Raw genomic sequence first — 17099 nt, 5'->3', positions numbered from 1 at the left:
ATGTTTCATTATTTTCCAATGTCTATGAATTTTTAGCTGTCTTGTCATTCTTTTACCTTGTTTAATGACAGATTATGTAGCTTAGCATGAAAAATCGAAGCCTTTCATCAGTAAATAACTCCATTTGTTCGTGTATCTGTTCATTTATGACATTTTCTACTAATAACAGTCCATCTTGCAGTCAAGGTCCAACTAGTCCATTTGTTTAGTCTGTTTAAATGTTGGTTTAAAACCTGTATTGTTTAAAGAATGGTTTTCAAGGGATAATGTATAAACAAGGGGAAATAAAAACTACAAAATGTGAACCTCTTATTGAACTGTCTCCTGACAATAAATCGTATTATTTTGTAGTCGTAAAGCGCTGTATTTATAACAAAGACTCGTGTATTCCCCTGGTTGAGGATCCTTAATTTTCTGTAACACATTTACTCCATTTCCCAGAAAACCGTGCGAAGGTTTAACGTATTTAGTCTGCGACAAACGTCACACTACAAAAGTACACCACAGACCGACGAGGAAAACTCTGCATAACGAATCGTTTCACCTCCATACAGAAGAACTTTAAGCTTTCATAAGACATATTTTGTTTTGTGTCTAATCGACAGGAGTTTTGATCCTCGAGGTAAGTTTACGTTACTTATTTAGCGTTTAACCAACGTTCGACCAACGTTTGCTAACGCTAACTAGCTAACATTAACGCTAACATGGATTAACGTTACAGACACTGTATTTGACAATTACATGTTCAGTTTTTGTCTTTCTCGTGATGTATTCTGTGTTACATTAATTGAAGCCGTTTGAGAGGCTGAGAAGGGCCAGTTGAAAGACACATCCTAGGATGCGCTGGAACACATCGTCAGTGAAGTTTCCTGTGGTCATCGAGTGTTTAGGGTCTTTCAGTATCATACGCCCTCGCTCAGGCTCAGTGTCCCAGCAGCATCGGCCGACGGATCGCTCCTCCTGATCCAAAGCCATCTGGAGGCCCTCTCTGTAGCTTCCATGGTGGACTTGATGGCCTTCCTCTTTGCAGCTCCAGTGATGCCAAGTGCACAGTGAGCGGCCATTAAAGCCTCTGCATCCCACTTCGACGGGCTCACAGCGAGCCTTCCAGGCTCTCAACCAGCAATGCTCCACCATCTCCTGGTACTTGGACCACTACCGCTCATTTGCCTCCTCTATGCGGTCCTCCCAGGGAACTGTCAGCTCTATCAGGAGCACCTGCTTTGTAGAGGCCGATGTTAGCCCCACGTCTGGCCTCAACGAAGTTGTTATAATGTGGTCTGGGGGCTTGACTTGCCAACCCAAGCCCACTCGCAGCTCCCAGGCAGATGCAGAGGTGGCCATAGTATCCTGAAGTTATTATTGTTAACTCTAGCTAATTTTAAAAACAACTCCCATTTGCGTCCACACGAAATTGTCCAAAGAAATAACTTCCCAATGCTATAACTAACTAACGCTCCCATTTTTGCTTGTTCATTGAGTAATGTTTTTGTGATAAGATTACAAAAATTACACATAGCCTTCACAAATATCAAGAGCACAGAGCGACGTCTTAAAGCCGCTTGCTTTGTTTAAATTATAATGAATTTAGGCAGAGAAAAGTGAGCAGTCGTATACAGTTGTGAAGGTGCTGTGAGCAAACCAGTGGTTCCCAACCCCTTTTTCGGTTTGTCAGAGTGTACTTGTGACCCCACATTGCAGGTTATGGCTTTAGTTGTGAGCAATACAAACAAACAAAAATAATACAAAATGACTTCAGAGATTGTCTCATTTGAAAGATTTTAGAGGCTTTGAAGGATGAAAGTATCCAGTATATCATCAAAAAGTAAAAATAAGTCAGAATAAAGAAACATAATTTTTTTTCCCTGATTTGTCCTTTTTAATCTTTTTATTTCTCCATATAACGAAACATACAGATTAATTTTGGACCCCAGTGCTGTAAATGTTTAGTGTATTAACTTGATAAAAGACTAAAATGATGGTTGATTATTATTATTTATTTTCTACTTTTGCTCAAAGAATCATAATAATCATCTACATGCTGCCTTTACTGTAGGTGGGAGGTAACACTGAATGAAATGTTGCTGAAGCTGGGTGATAAAACACTTTATGGATAATGTGGTACAACAGTGCTTTGATGCTTTCATGAAATGTATAATTTTAAGTTATGGGTGGATGATCGTGTTCTGTTACATCAGATCAGTGATGTGGGCAGGACAATGATTTTTCACTCAGCTGCAACATTAAAAAAAGGAAACAGTACTACAAAAAAGTTTTGTTGTTGCCGTTATATTGGAAAGATTACAACTGTTCCATAGTGTACATGCCGCGGCTCAATCAGTAACACTCAAGACTAATGGTGGTCCTTGGGATTAATTTTGGAAACTGCTCTGAGTAGCTTTAGCTTATTAAGCGAGTTACCTCTATGTCCTCACACTTTCTGCTGCTGATTGCAGATGTCTCTGGCGGACGAGCTCCTGGCAGACCTGGAAGAGGCTGGAGATGAGGGGGAGGATGGGCTGTATCCAGAGGGAGAGGAGGGGGAGAGTGATGGAGAGGCAACTGTGGGAAGGACAGAAGGAGGGCTGGAAGACATTCCAGAGGAGATGGAGGTGGACTACAGTAAAGCTGAGAGTGTTACGTCCATCGCCAAGCTCCGCAATAGCAAACAGGTGAGTTCTCTCATATGAGGGCTTTATACGAGTTGATATTTGCAATAATATGCCCGGTCTGGTCTTCCTTGTATAACCTTGTTGTGTGTTCAGTTTTCAGAGATCATTGACAAAATTTCAGGATATATTGGAAAGCAGCGTAAGAACTCAGAGGGTGAGTGTAACCCATTTGCGATCCTCTTCAGTAGTAGTTTGTATTTCCTACATTGTATAATAACATGTTTTACGTTTATTAGAAACATAACTTTGTGTTATATTTTACACATTCCGCATCTTAATTCAGGTTGAATGGTGTGTGGGTGGGGGTGGTATGATTTTGTGTATTCCCTTTTAGTCTCAGGTCCAGTTGAAGCTGATCCAGAATACAGACTGATCGTAGCAGCCAATAACCTCACAGTAGAGATCGACAATGAGCTCAGTGAGTTGGCTGTTTCTGCTTGGTCATACATTTAAAGGGTTTAGGATTTTTATTCTGTTCTCCAACCTGAGTTGTCATCTCTTTCCAACTTGTTTTCAGATATCATTCACAAGTTTACCAGGGATAAATATTCCAAGAGGTTTCCAGAGCTCGAGTCGCTGGTTCCTGATTCTTTAGATTACATTCGCACAGTCAAGGTGAGATGAATTATTCATCTTGTATATCAAATTTTATAGTTATTGATGAATGTATGGAAACGTATCCGCAGAAGGTCAAGAATGAGTTATAATTTTTCTACATTTTTTATAATCATAAGTTATATACTTCAAAATGTAGTAAATTTGTGGCTCCAAATTAGAGCAAAAACAAAAACTGAAGCGTGATCACTAAGGCGTTAATGTTAACTTACAGAAACTGCTACACCCTAAAAAAAATAATTTATGTGCAGATCATTTTCCTTTTTATTTTATTCAGATAGAATAGGTTGAAAATATTGTCCCCGTGATCGAACATGGTGTGTTCTTGATTTTGTGTTTCTTACTAAGGAACTGGGGAACAATCTGGAGAAATGCAAGAACAATGAAACTCTGCAGCAAATCCTCACCAACGCCACTATTATGGTTGTCAGCGTCACAGCCTCAACCACACAGGGGTAAGTCTATCTGTCTTATTCCACGTTCCTCTGTTAAATGAATTCAGCTTTGCCGTCCACAGGCTGACAACCTAACTGTCAGAGCCGAGGGAGACTGTTGCTGGTTACATGCTTATCAAAACTTCTGATTTATTATACACTATAACTCTTTTGATTGTGCACTGAAAGTTTATTTTGTGTGTTTATTTTTTTTCATGGTTGTAGGTCAATGCTAAGTGAAGATGAACTGAAGCAACTGGAGGAGGCGTGTGATATGGCCCTGGAGCTGAACCAGTCTAAACACAGGATATATGAATACGTAGAGTCCAGAATGTCATTCATTGCCCCAAATCTGTCCATCATTGTCGGAGCGTCAACAGCTGCAAAGATCATGGGTGAGAGATGCAAAAAGATTCACTCTTAATACACTTACTACAGGATTACACACTGAGTTTAAGATTGTAGACAGTCTTTGGGATTAAAGTAATTTTTGTCATCACTGTGACATTATTCTCATTTCCATTCCCTCTTCTTTTCTCTGGTTTCTCTTCTCCTCTTCAGGTATCGCTGGCGGCCTCACTAATCTCTCAAAGATGCCGGCCTGTAACCTGATGCTGCTGGGAGCTCAGAGGAGAACCCTGTCCGGTTTCAGCAGCACGTCGCTGCTTCCCCACACGGGCTTCATCTACCACTGTGATGTGGTGCAGTCACTACCACCTGTGAGGAAATACATGTACAAAAAACACCAAAACATATCTAACCCAGCATTGCAGTGTTTTTATCTAATAGCTTTCTGCCATTATCGTCTTCAGGACCTCAGGAGGAAAGCAGCCCGTCTGGTGGCTGCGAAGTGCACGCTGGCTGCCCGAGTGGACAGCTTCCATGAGAGTTCAGATGGCAAGGTGGCTGCCCAGAAAGAGCAGATACACATTAATGCTGTATCTGTGATGAGTTGTGTGTGGATACAAACAAGGGCTACAGAATAAATCCAGTGCACACACAGACTAACTTATATATTTTAATAGAATATTTTATACTTTCTTGACGTAATTTATATTTATGGGGGACCAAGCACCGTACAATAAAATGCAATCCAACACAATATCAAAAAACTACAGCCTAAACATTTCCATATAGTAGAAATTACACCTCTCTGACAATGTAAATGATTAAAAAAAGTTAGTTTTTGCATGCAGCAATATTGAAGAACATTAATTGAGTTCTGTCTCTTGTGGCTTTTTAAAAAATGTTTTATTATGTCCCCCCCCAGGTTGGCTACGATCTAAAAGAAGAGATAGAGAGGAAGTTTGATAAATGGCAGGAGCCTCCACCAGTGAAGCAGGTCAAACCGCTGCCAGCCCCACTGGATGGACAGAGGAAGAAGAGAGGAGGAAGGAGGTACATGACCTGTCAGTTACTTAAAAACATTGACTTGCCCTGCCAGACTGGCCATGATTTATAGAAAAGAGTGCAGTATGGAGATGCTCAAAGTACAAATATATAAATAGTCGGTGCCTGTCACTTCAAGAAAATCTGAAGGGCTTGATAGGAGGAAGTTAGAGATCCAACTGACAAACTTTCATTTCCAGAAAAAAATTAAGTGAAACATTGTGTAACAACTGAAGGGAAGCAAAATAAAAGCAAAAGATAGTGCAGCATGTTGGACGAAAACAAGCTTACATAACTTGCATAGCCAAGTTTAGAATACCACCTACTATAAATGTGTAAAATATATAATATAATCTCCACTGCTCAAATCTATTTTCTTGAAGGTATCGAAAGATGAAGGAGCGTCTTGGGCTGACGGAGATCAGGAAACACGCCAATAGGATGACCTTTGCAGAGGTAAGTGGATCTTTTCTCTGCTACCTTTTCAAGTTTTTTTTTTTCTTTTTTTTTTTTTTTTCTGTTTAACTCTGTGACATTTCAAGCAATAAATATGTTTCAATATTTTTATTGTTGTCAATTAACCCATGTTAGTCCTGTATCACATCTCATAGACAAGGAAAGTGCTTTTCATGAAGACAATAGCAAAATGTGTACAAAAGTCGTTCGATAAATTCACATCAAATACACAGAAACATACACTGATCACCCTAGATACCTGCCGTTTCCAGAACCTCTAAACATTCAAACACTTCGGCTTCACCTTCTTTTGATTTCACAGATTTTTCAACAAAAAAACAGTTGCCACCTCGAGACCTGAGAGCCACAGTTTGCTTAAATATTTCAGTCAAGATTCAGAATTGTAATTTAAACTCTAATGTTTGGGCCAAAAGCAGTTTAAGCAGGATGAGGTTTAATGTTTTTGGTTTCCCTTGTCCTCGTCAAGACTCTTGCCAGGAAAGTGGAAACTGTAGTGAGCGGTCTAATTTACCTCCAGTTCCGCGACGCGTGTTCTTTTCTAGTCAGTGACAGAAAACCTCACAATTGAGAAATATCAGGTACAAAGCTTTCCAGCAATAACTGTTTCTTGTCCAGTATCCATAATCACACCAGTGTTTCAGAGCTGCTTACTGCACTTTAGGGACAGGGAATTTACGTAAACTAGTTTAATTTCACTGTGCCCTTGCCACCTAAAAGACATTATATTAGAAACCTTATAATAGTGAGTTAATGGCTTTCCTCTCGGAAAGGATACGTTCTGAATCACTGCAGAGATACAGAATATCTAAACGTGAAAATAGTCAGTATACATATGCCTAATTGTTTTCAATGAGAGAGAGGATTTCTTTTTTGAATTTCTTGGAAACCTGTTTTGTGATCTTTGTTTCTATTGGATTCCTGACAAGAGAAGTATAGGCGGTGAGATTTTTGAGCTTATTTCTGATGTTATTGCAGATTGAAGATGATGCGTATCAAGAGGATCTGGGCTTCAGTCTGGGTCAGCTGGGGAAGAGCGGCAGCGGGCGCGTCAGGCAGGCTCAGGTCAACGAGGCCACCAAGGCCAGAATCTCCAAATCCCTCCAGGTAAACAGATATTACGAATTTGAACTCTAACAGTGACATGTGTTATATTATTTCTCTTGATTTCTAAATGCCCATGCAATTTCTTTTTTGTTAAACAACAGAGGACGTTGCAGAAGCAGAGCATGACATACGGAGGAAAGTCGACAGTCAGAGATCGCTCTTCAGGAACCAGCTCCAGTGTCGCGTTCACTCCTCTGCAGGTAAAAACAAGGAAACATCCTCTTTCTTTGAATGTCCCCTGAGCACTGTGCAGGTTTATGTTAACTTACTGTTCTGCTCTCATCCTCAGGGGCTGGAGATCGTGAACCCACAGGCTGCAGAGAAGAAGGTGGCTGAAGCCAACCAGAAATATTTCTCTAATATGGCAGAGTTCCTCAAAGTCAAGAAGGAAGCTAAGATGTGAAACACACACACACACACACACACACACACAAACTCACTAACTCACAGACTCGGTCATCCCGCACGAGGACAGTTGCACTCAACACTGCAAAGTGATAGTATATTTTTCAAATTCGTCTGACGTTGTGCTTTGTCCTGTATTTAGTTTTTACTTTTTGGTTTTTGGTTTTTACATTTAAATAAAATATGTGAACATTTCACAAAGCGTCAAGTTGTTTTTATTTTGTTTGGTTTTTGTTGGTTTTTTTAAGAAGGAAACATTTTGGAATAACTTTGTTATAGCCATTTAACTGGTGCTCTTAATATCCATTTTATACAAATAACTGCACACATCAGATCTTAACCCATTAACAAGTAGTATGAAAAACAAGGTTTGTCATACTACATGGCTGACCTCACTCGCCAAGCTCTGGAAATACATCCACACTTCCTTTAAATCTGTGTTGGCATTCTTTTTATATTATTACCAGAACAAGTTAAAGCCACCTTATCTAAAACTAGAAAATAAGTGAATCCATATTCCTTGTAGGGATGACAGGACTTTACACCACACACTGACTTGTAATTTCTTAAAAGTATTTATTGAAATTGTACAATCCTGTTATAACCCCGTTTTATGACATCTCCCATGCAGAACTGTGATGAGGAAAAAAATGTAAATACGTCTTGAAATTCACATTTTAGCATTTCTTAACTGACCTTCCCTTTCTGAAAACCTTAAAAGCCCCAAAAAATAGAATCTATAAAAGGCAAATCTCTCTCAACTTTGCTGTATTTTCCTTTTTTCACCCCCCCCCCCCAAAAAAAAGCCTGAAAACTAATCACACACAACATAGGGTTTCAACTGCAGTACAGATCTGAATTTTTCATGGTTCTTTAAATGGAAAAATCTTCAGTTTAATACTCTTCCCCATTCAAACTGCCAAGAAAAGGTGGGATCTGCCCCACACTAGATCCAGGACCAGATTAAATCTTATTGTTCTTCAGTATAGCACATGAACAACCACGGCAGACGAGACATTTCCTACTTGACCCATGAGTTAAATCTACCACCGGAATTTTAGGATTTCTATGTTTTCACTCTACATGTAAACAAGTTTGTCAGTGCACATTCACTGTATAGGGTTTTCACTTAAAATATCAGGTGGTAAATTGAACACAGTGGATTTTAGGATGAAGTAACATCAACAGAATAGAATAAATCCTTAACTAAAGGTGGGAAGTTGACTCAAACCAAACTCAGATTTATTATCTAGAGTAATGAAGAGGGTTTTTGGGTACAGGTACATTCAATATGCTCAGCGTGGCCTTTTGCATTGAGAATTCCTCGATGGTGTAAGAATCAAACCTCAAGTAGATTAATGTCTCAAACCCTATTTTTAAAATTTTTTTTTTTTAAACAGGTTTATTAATTTGTCACAAACATGAATTCGCAATAATAATGCATTTTCTTTGACAAGTTAACTTAAAAACATTTTATTTGTAAAGAGAGGGAGTCAGAGACCAGTTCAATTGCATAGCAATTTAATCCATGTCCAATAAGGACTCTTTCCCTGTCACAGGGAGAGGCCCTGTGGTCACTCTCAATCAGCGTTTTAATCGACCAAGACAATATCAATAAAACTATTGATAATCGCTCACTATCTCTAATAGTGACCATATTCAACAGGCATTGTAGGGTCTTAAAAGAAGCCGTTCCTACACACCGTGACTAAATGTCCACTGTACGTCCCCATTCTAAACCACCAAATTACAGTAAATACAGGATGGGCAGTTTACTTAACAATCAAATCCAAGGTTTGTTTTGTGTCAAGTCAAAGGCTTCCAGGCTCATGTTGGGTAGGTGGTACAGAGAATCTTGTTAAAACGGAAAAAGAAAACAAAAACATGAGAAACATGCATGGGGTAGGCTTTCCTAATGCCACATACTGAGTGTGCACACAGACAGGCACAAACGCAGATCTCTAATGAGAACCCTCCCAGCTCGTGCAGTGCGATGCATCTGAACAGGCCCATGGGGCATTTTTGTCAAAAGCAAAGTGCTACAGGAGGAGCAAGGGCTTCATGTTGAGATGCAGCCTATACAGACACCAGTCTCCATTTCAGGAGAGGGTTTCTACTACACATCACAATCTCTATCCACAGTTTGGAGTTCAGTCTCGGAATGTCAACAGCAGCACGTTTTGTCTCTCTGTCCTTTTGCGTCCCTCCGTCTGTCACTGCAGGTCTCGGTCTTCGAGGTACCTATACTCGAAGGTGAACCCCTCCTTCTTTCTCTGGCCCCATTTCTCATAGTCAAAGTAAATGTAAGTGCCCTGGAGGAACAGCAGAGTGGAGAGAATAATCATCAATATTCTGAAACCACATACAACAAACAGACTAGATTCAGGTTCTATGGAAATGAACTGTGCTGAGGCTGCACCTGTTCAAACTCATCAGTGATAGTCTTGGGCTCCTCGTGCCTCTGGAACCACATCATGTACTTGGTGTGAAACCTCCATGACTGTTTCTTCAGAGCCTTGGCAGACAGATACTGAGCCTTGGTGCCCTAAGAGAAGGAGGTCAGAGAAACCATTAGGCTTACAAGCAGGACTTCAATACATCATAGAGAGAGGGGGATAAACCGAGAGGTTCACTAGGAGTAAATATGGAGTGGGGGAGTTGAGTGGGTGCATAGTTACCTCCAGGTAGTAGAAGATGAAAAAGAGAGTTTCTGTGGACAGTCTCTGGTAGAACTCTATGGAGTCAGAGTGGTGCGGTGGTATCTGATGATGGAAGGGCAAGGTGGGACATGGGTTCCTCATCAGGTATTGCCTTTAGGACAGAAGCAAAAATAGTTACAAATCCACAGCATAAAATAGATCAGTATTTCCTCAGTCATAGTTTAAAAATACTGACTGAAGGTTACTGTTTGCGTTTACAAATAGTTACTGTAATTCCTCTTTTTTCGCAGCAAATGTTACTCTAACAGGTGCAAGTGGTGCATTTGTTGAAGATTATTTTCAGCCACAGATATGGTGAGCTACCAAGTATTTACAGCAACAGAAGGTTGTGTGTGGGACCGACTATAAATAAACTATGTTAAGAAGTATGTCACCTAGTACAACAGTGTAGCTCGGTGATGTGGAATAAGCTAGATCAGGCTTTGGCTACACTAGCAATACTTGGTAATATGATAAATTAATATTTGGTTTTGGTCTTTATGGGATTTAATGACTAAGAAAAATATGAAATATCAAATCTATCGTTAAAATAGGTCATAACAGATATGTAGATCATGTCAGACTTTTAGTTGTCCAGGGGTCCTTATACAGTTAAAAATAAAGCCTTTAAACCAAGATTAAAATGAATTGTCCACTAATTATCAATTTATTATCATTAAGAAATGATTAAAGTGAATTTGTGAAATTACTGTGAAACAGCTTTAAAGCCAAGCAATTTGTCATGTTTGTTTCTGTATTTGTCCTAAGTCATAAAACCGTGTAAGATGAATCATAATTGGGTGTAAAAACCGTGATGCCTTTACCTGATCCTCTCAGAGTCGGAGGGGTGTGGCATGTGTGTCCAGGCGGACTCCTGCATGGCCTGCTGGTAGAGCTGGTCTTTGGGGAGAGGGGTGGGGCCCAGTGGACAGACCCCAAGTGAGGGGGGGATACTGACTTCTGACACGGACGGCTGAGGGGCGGCAGGTGTGCCGGGTGCCGCAGATGAACCAGAGAAGATGTCTACAGGACAAAGAAACAGTGAAGAACTACGTCAGTTTCAAAAATATAGAGGACAGATCTACCTCATACTAATTTCCCCATCTCTGTTAGTTGTGTTTCTTCTTGTTAAAGTAAAACTTTTATGTTCTGACTTCTTTGCTGAGCACCGTTCTACTTGCAAATACTGATCAAACTGATCAATAATTTAGTCCATAACAAGTAAAAAAAACAATTATAGATGTTTAACCAAGGATGAAGTCTTAAATATGCTCACACATTCTGGAAAGTCCCACATACAAAAAAACAAAAAAAAACAAACAATGATATGACAGAGAGATGTTGAGAGATGCAACCAATTGTATTTGCGAGGCAATAACCAGCTGTTGTTTAGTGTTTTTACTTAACAAATGACAAACGTGTAACTCAAAAGTGGAAAAACTTGGAATCAATTTTCTGTCAGTTGGCTAACTGATTAACAAGCTGTTTGTAACATTTGCAATTTAAGCATCATCTACTGCTAGTTATTACAAGCTGCTTTGGAAATACACTTCCTTTTCAATAACTTAAGTGTACAAGTGATAGGTTTACAGTGTGAAAGTAGCAGCTGATAATTCAGTAAATCAGTGTAGAAATAATGCCTGACCATTCCGACCTCTGTCTGTCAGGTGCAGGTTGGAAATCTCTCCATCCAGGCCTGAACCCAGCGCTGCTCTCTCAGCCATTGCCTTCAGAGAACTGAGAGGCTCAGGAGCCTGAGGGGGGAGGGAGATGGACACAGTTGAAAAGAAATACTAGTGCGGGAAAATGAATTATGACAACAAACTACTGTTACAACTGCTACACTGACCTACAACAGACAAAAAAAACAGTCAGATATGTCGTTCAGCAGCCAAAGTTAATTACGATGACCTGCACTAGATACACTGAGTAATGTGGTATAAATGTGGCCTAGACCAGAGATTTGTGGGCAGTCTGGGATATTTTGACAATGCTATTTACAGCTAAGCACATTAACATTCTCCAGTAATGTACCAAACCGAAGGACTTGATACTATACTATACTAAACTAAACTATGCATGCTTAGTTTTTTACTAAATCAAAAATAATCCAGCTGCGTGGTTAATTATTAGAGCTCAGCTGTCCCTTAGGGACAGGGATGCCGGGCAGTTTAATATTCACACTGCCTAAGTATTGATAAGAAGTGCTCATCTTTGTAGTATGATGGGAGATACCCTATATTAATTGAGTTGACAACGCTTCATTTTCTACAGACTCAAATCTCTCTCATAATCTCAACCAGTTTTTTTCTCGTCTGACAAATCTATTCGTGTGGTAAGGTTCTCACGGCAAATCTGGCTACTCAATTAGACGGTTGCTCTGAAAAAAGCCTATGACTAAGGCTTGATGTCAGTCAGCATGTCCTAACTCAACCTAGCTGACGCGGCTCACCTTGAGGCCCTCAGAGGCCTGTGTGTAGGAGTGGGGCCCATTGAGAAGACTCCCTCCTCCAGGTGTGCTGTCTGAGAATGAGGGGGACGGAGAGCTGGGAGGCAGGGTGATAGAGCTGATTAAACTGGGACCATTGTCCATCCTGCAACAGGCATACAGTAGTGGAAACAACAATAAGACAAAGTTCAGTATTGTCATAGAAAGAACATATCAAGTTTCAGTACTCAGATGAGGCAGACAAGTAACTTACGGCTGACTGGTTGAGGAACTGAGAGACGAGGGTTGGCTGCTTTGTGACTGGCTCGGTGTGCTTAGAGCTGATTCTGTGGAGCTCTCTGCTACTACAGCACTGTAACCTGACGGCAGGTGAGGGAAAGTTAGAAAAGAAAAGACGATGTTTACTTAAACAGATGGGTAACTAGTCACATAAGGCCAAGCATAACAAATTAACGTACTTGTGCTTCCGTTTTGCTTCAGTCCACTTGGTGGTCTAGCAGGAGCAGCATTCACCCCTACTCCTCCAACCACACCGACGTTCCCTCCATTTCCCCCCATCATCCCAACTACAACGGATGTAGTGCTGACAGAACTCGGGGGCACCTGCGAGGCACCAGGGGCCACACTTTGCCCAGGAACCAGACCCAGAATACTCCCACTCAGAGAGCTGTGAGCCGGGCTGGAACCTAGTAAACCAAGCCCTGTCCCCGCCCCGTTGGTGGTGACTCCACTGGAGCCAGAGGTGGGGATGGAAGTGCTGCTCTCCACTGAAATGCTGGACTGGGTGGTGCTGCTCAAACCCAAACCTCCTGATGCTGCGGCCTGAGCATAAGGAGCAGGTGTGGAGCCTGAAAGGAGCCCTGCCATTGTGTTTAGAGGAGTGGGGTGGCCACTCAGGCCTAAGCCAGGCATTTGGTTGGCACTGCTGGTCCCCACCATGCCACCTTTGCTCAATCCCAGCCCAAGCCCAAGTCCCAAACTGGATGCCGGGTTGGGCCCAGATGTGGGCTGAGACTGAGAGTTGGGAGCTGATGAACTGGGTGTGCTGGGCGTGAGGAGAGAGGAGGCAGTAGAGGCTGGGAGTAGGGGGTTGCTGGGCGGGCTGGGGGTGTTGTTTGAGGGGACAGAAGGTTTTGTCTGAGGTGGCTGCTGCTGTTGCTGCTGCTGCGGTTGGTTTGGTGGCTGAGGTTGTTGCTGCTGTTGTGCAGGTTGATGCTGATGTTGCTGCACTGCACTGCTGAAGCTTCCTATTAGACTGCTGCTCGTTGGGACTGGAGGAATGCCTCCGACAACGCTCGCCATGGACACGAGGGAGGAGGACGAGGAGGACCCAGAGGTGGTAGAGGAAGAGAAGGAAGATAGCAAGGATGGGGTGCCGTTCTTCACAGGGGACTGTAAATGAGAGAGCATCAGGGAGAGGCTTTTCAGACAAATACTGTGCAGAGGCCAACTACAGCTGTTCAAAGTGCATGAGGAGCAAAGTTTACTGTAAACTATAGAGGCCCATATATGCAAGAGATGGCACAAACTAAATCAGAAGTCTCCAACCATGGTCCCACAGAGAAAATCTGTTCCATTTCAGTGCCTGAGAGGCCAAGACCCTTCAGCCACCGTGACTCTCCAGGACCACGGGTGAAGAGAGCTGCACTAAACTGTTTATCTACTGACACAGCACAGATGAGAACCTCTCACCTGACTAACTTCACTGTCTGTCGACCGTCCCCTTTTCTTATCGTCCTCTGAGTTCTCCTATAGGAGGAGATACCTTGATATGACATTCCACTTTTGAAACGTTGATTCTGCAAACTAGCCAGTGAATTATAACACAATAGAACTTGTAGAAGGGTTAACTTAATGCATAATATAGTAATAATAATAATACTTAAGAGAGGGAATATGTGCAAAATTGTGTCAGAATGTGGTTTTTCTACCCAGCACCCCTTTAACATCCTCACCCAAAAATTTTTTTTGATACAAAGACAAGAACTTACAGCAGTGCAAGTGGCTGGGGATGGAGGGATGGGTGAAGAAGAGGTGGTGGAAGTGGGAGTGCTGCTGGAGTGGAGATACATCTCATCTTCCACGTTGCCCTGACCTGACGGAGAAGTCGCAACTAATGCTGCGGCTACAAGTAAAAGATGGGACAGAGACAAGTGTCAAATGGTTTCATTATTACCCCTCCCGCCCGAAGCATGCAATCTAAATAAATAAAAGCATCACCATAACACTCCACAGTGATCTACTCACGGATGTCTTCCAGGTCTAAGTCATCATACAGGAACTCGTTCTCCTCAAAATCCGGGTCTTGGGACGAATCAATGTAGTATTCAACATCATCCTTGATCTTTTGGATTGCATCCACGGGCACAGAGTCATTGTCCAGCATTCGTAAAATGGTCTCCAACATACGAATGTGGAATCTATGCCTCTCAATTAACCGCTTGAGCTCATCAATACGGTCTTGCTTCTACATGACAGAAAGAAGACATGTATGAGGTTTATGATAAATATTTCAGCAGAACTTTTACCAGACTACAATAAATTGGATATGGACAGGAAAGAGTATTTTTCTGAATGTAAAAGAAAGAAAAATCCTTGAAAAGAATTAGATGGGAGGACTTACCTCTTTATCACCCTTCTTCTTTCTCGTCTGAACTGAAAGAGATTCCACCTCGCTTTCAAACTGATCCACCTGCATATTTAGAGTGTCTATCGTATTCTGTAGGTGAGGAAGAGGTCAGAAAAAAAAGGCTGTTAATGGATTTAATCAAAATTTCTTCCTAAAACAGATTCTTAATTAAACTACCTTATTTAATAAACCCCAGTTGATAAGTTTAATATTTTTTAACCAATCCCTTCACTAATTTAATTTGTTTTGTTTCCACTCTTAAGTTGTGCGTTTTTTTTCTTCGTCTTTGGCGTAAGATAATTTTGGGCAACCAAATGTACAATAGGTTAAGATAATTGGTGTATTACTGTTAGCCACTGTCCCGTTTCTTCCTTTTCCCTCTGAGCTGGATCCACTTTCTGAGCGAGTCCCAAGCCTTCTTTAGAGTAGGCTTTTGTTTTTGTTTCACGTTCAACCACCTTGAAACGCTCCATTTGCTAAGACAAAAAAAACAAAACAAAACAAAAATATCAAATTAGCCTTGTTTAGTTACGTGTTTTGATGTGACTATGTCCTTAAGTTATACTATGTACAAACACAAAAAAATCTTTAAAAAAAAAAAAAGACAATGAAGAGCCATACCGTCTCTATAAGTTTGCGGTTCTCGACTAGCTGCCTTTTGTCTTTGATCTCATTTGAGGCCACCCATGTTTTTATCTGATCTCTCAATCGCTGGGAAGAGCACAGAGAGAGAAAATGTTAAAACGGATTTCCCATTTCAAATACACACACTATTGATCAAGACTGCAGATACAGGACTGTGTGCTTGTCTAATTTCTCTTACCTGTAGCTTTTTAATCTCTTTCTTGAGGTCAGCCTCATATTTTTCCTTCTGGTTTGCATTAGCTGCATTGTGGAGCTGAAATGTTTACAAATAAATGAGACATTATACGTTTTCCCACCAACAGTTTTTGAAATAGAGCATCAAACAAATGCAAGACGCAAACATAACTTACCTTTTGCCAGATATCTTCAAACTGTTCTACACCTTCAGCTACTTTTTTCAAACATCTATCGATCTCACCTGTGGAGATTAACTAATTAGTCCAAAATCACTGTATATAAATCTGTGCAACAACAAAAGTCCCTCACAACTTGTAAAACAAAAATTACAATACATTTTAGGATGAACTCAGTCTAAGTCTGTGTGCAAGATGCCAGTGGGATGGATCCTGTGCAACATTACTGATGACAGTTTCACCAGCAGTCTTACCTTGAAGTTTTCTCTTGTCAGCCATGGCTCTGACTACGACAATGTCCACATTCCGTCTGTCACAAAGTTGTCTGTGTAAAGAAAACAAGACGTGTATCAAAAACACACAAATCCCTTCAACAGAGCCATCAGTACATCGGCGTCCAAAGAGTGGAACTGACGTTAACTCCAGCTAGCTGGCCGGTTAACGTTAGCTGCACAAATAACGTGAGGATTTAAAGACATTTTCAGCCACAACTTTTGTGGCCGTTAGTCTATCGTTACATTTCCGTGAACGCAGCTGATATCGCTAATGTTACCGATATGACAGACATGGTTGTCAGCTAAAATTAGCCACCTAGCCAGCTAACGTTAATACTAGCCAGTTGCTTAGCTCTTCCACCTCGCTCGGTTACTAACTAGCCAGTTTCAAAACAAGTACCATGGAGCATGTTGGTGGTTGGATTTCATATTCATGCATCATTATTTTGGGGTCCAGTATAGCTTTTATATGGTGGTTTTGCGTTGTGAAAGGCACAATATATCAGAATCCGTTCAAATCGTTAAACTGCTAGCTAATGTGGCTAACTGTCTGGCTAGCTAATGTATAAAATGCTAGCTAGCAGCTTAGCTAGCCAAATTTAGGAAAAAGGGAAACTGGGTCAACCCGAGCATCTAGATTTATACTTGTTTACGACATTTACCTAGGGTATGGACTTTCGTTTGTCTTTTTTCAAATACAGCCAAAACTAATTCCAGAAAGTCTTCTTTACTTCCAAATTGTGTTTTCTTTACGACAAGCTCGCTCACTGTAATGTAGCTGAAGATGGACGGTAGCTAAAATCCTACCTCCGCGTTTGGAGCCCGCCCTAAATCCAATCTACGATATCTGATTGGACAGAACTCACGCCTGTCCCTGGGACGCATCCGCTGGAATGAAGGCCAGCCATTGGCTCAGCTGTCCCATGAATTTTGATCGACACAAAACCAAAACT

The 17099-nt window shown here is 41.2% G+C and overlaps 2 protein-coding genes across 4 annotated transcripts; one reads left to right on the top strand and one right to left on the bottom strand.

The window, feature by feature from the left end:
- The first annotated feature begins 456 nt into the window (after positions 1-456).
- Positions 457-7293, top strand: prpf31 (PRP31 pre-mRNA processing factor 31 homolog (yeast)). Its single transcript, XM_040116733.1, has 14 exons — positions 457-622; positions 2457-2672; positions 2766-2826; positions 3007-3090; positions 3190-3287; positions 3636-3742; positions 3947-4116; positions 4283-4440; positions 4534-4623; positions 4992-5119; positions 5494-5566; positions 6563-6691; positions 6793-6891; positions 6981-7293. Exons 2-14 carry the CDS (start codon positions 2457-2459, stop codon positions 7092-7094), a joined length of 1527 nt encoding a protein of 508 aa, XP_039972667.1. The 5' UTR covers positions 457-622; the 3' UTR covers positions 7095-7293.
- A 1260-nt stretch (positions 7294-8553) lies between these two features.
- On the bottom strand, positions 8554-16959 carry cnot3a (CCR4-NOT transcription complex, subunit 3a). Of its 3 annotated transcripts, none has more exons than XM_040118421.1 (18): positions 16809-16959; positions 16126-16196; positions 15869-15936; positions 15697-15771; positions 15495-15584; positions 15221-15349; positions 14868-14963; positions 14492-14711; positions 14236-14369; positions 13937-13993; positions 12703-13636; positions 12498-12603; positions 12248-12389; positions 11441-11549; positions 10620-10818; positions 9775-9907; positions 9516-9641; positions 8554-9408 (listed from the first exon to the last, which is right to left on the bottom strand). In XM_040118421.1, the coding sequence occupies exons 2-18, from the start codon at positions 16148-16150 to the stop codon at positions 9310-9312; spliced, it is 2742 nt and encodes a 913-aa protein (XP_039974355.1). In that variant the 5' UTR covers positions 16151-16196; positions 16809-16959; the 3' UTR covers positions 8554-9309. The 3 variants fall into 3 exon arrangements, with proteins under 3 accessions (XP_039974355.1, XP_039974356.1, XP_039974357.1); XM_040118422.1 differs by having other exon boundaries at positions 11450-11549; XM_040118423.1 differs by lacking the exon at positions 13937-13993.
- Positions 16960-17099: the final 140 nt, after the last annotated feature.

Source organism: Xiphias gladius, chromosome 22, assembly GCF_016859285.1.
Source record: "Xiphias gladius isolate SHS-SW01 ecotype Sanya breed wild chromosome 22, ASM1685928v1, whole genome shotgun sequence".
Taxonomy (NCBI): Eukaryota; Metazoa; Chordata; class Actinopteri; order Istiophoriformes; family Xiphiidae; genus Xiphias; species Xiphias gladius.
The sequence above is the reverse complement of the archived record's forward strand: the minus strand, read 5'-3'. Positions and strand labels throughout refer to the sequence as shown.

Excerpts from the sequence above, each read along its gene's own strand:
- prpf31 (XM_040116733.1), top strand. The coding sequence starts at position 2,457 with ATGTCTCTGGCGGACGAGCTCCTGGCAGACCTGGAAGAGGCTGGAGAT. Across the intron at positions 2,673-2,765 it reads AGCTCCGCAATAGCAAACAG|TTTTCAGAGATCATTGACAA; the intron begins GTGAGTTCTCTC and ends TTGTGTGTTCAG. Across the intron at positions 6,692-6,792 it reads GAATCTCCAAATCCCTCCAG|AGGACGTTGCAGAAGCAGAG; the intron begins GTAAACAGATAT and ends GTTAAACAACAG.
- cnot3a (XM_040118421.1), bottom strand. The coding sequence starts at position 16,150 with ATGGCTGACAAGAGAAAACTTCAAG. Across the intron at positions 15,937-16,125 it reads TGACAAGAGAAAACTTCAAG|GTGAGATCGATAGATGTTTG; the intron begins GTAAGACTGCTG and ends TAATCTCCACAG. Across the intron at positions 14,712-14,867 it reads AGAAGAAGGGTGATAAAGAG|AAGCAAGACCGTATTGATGA; the intron begins GTAAGTCCTCCC and ends TCTGTCATGTAG.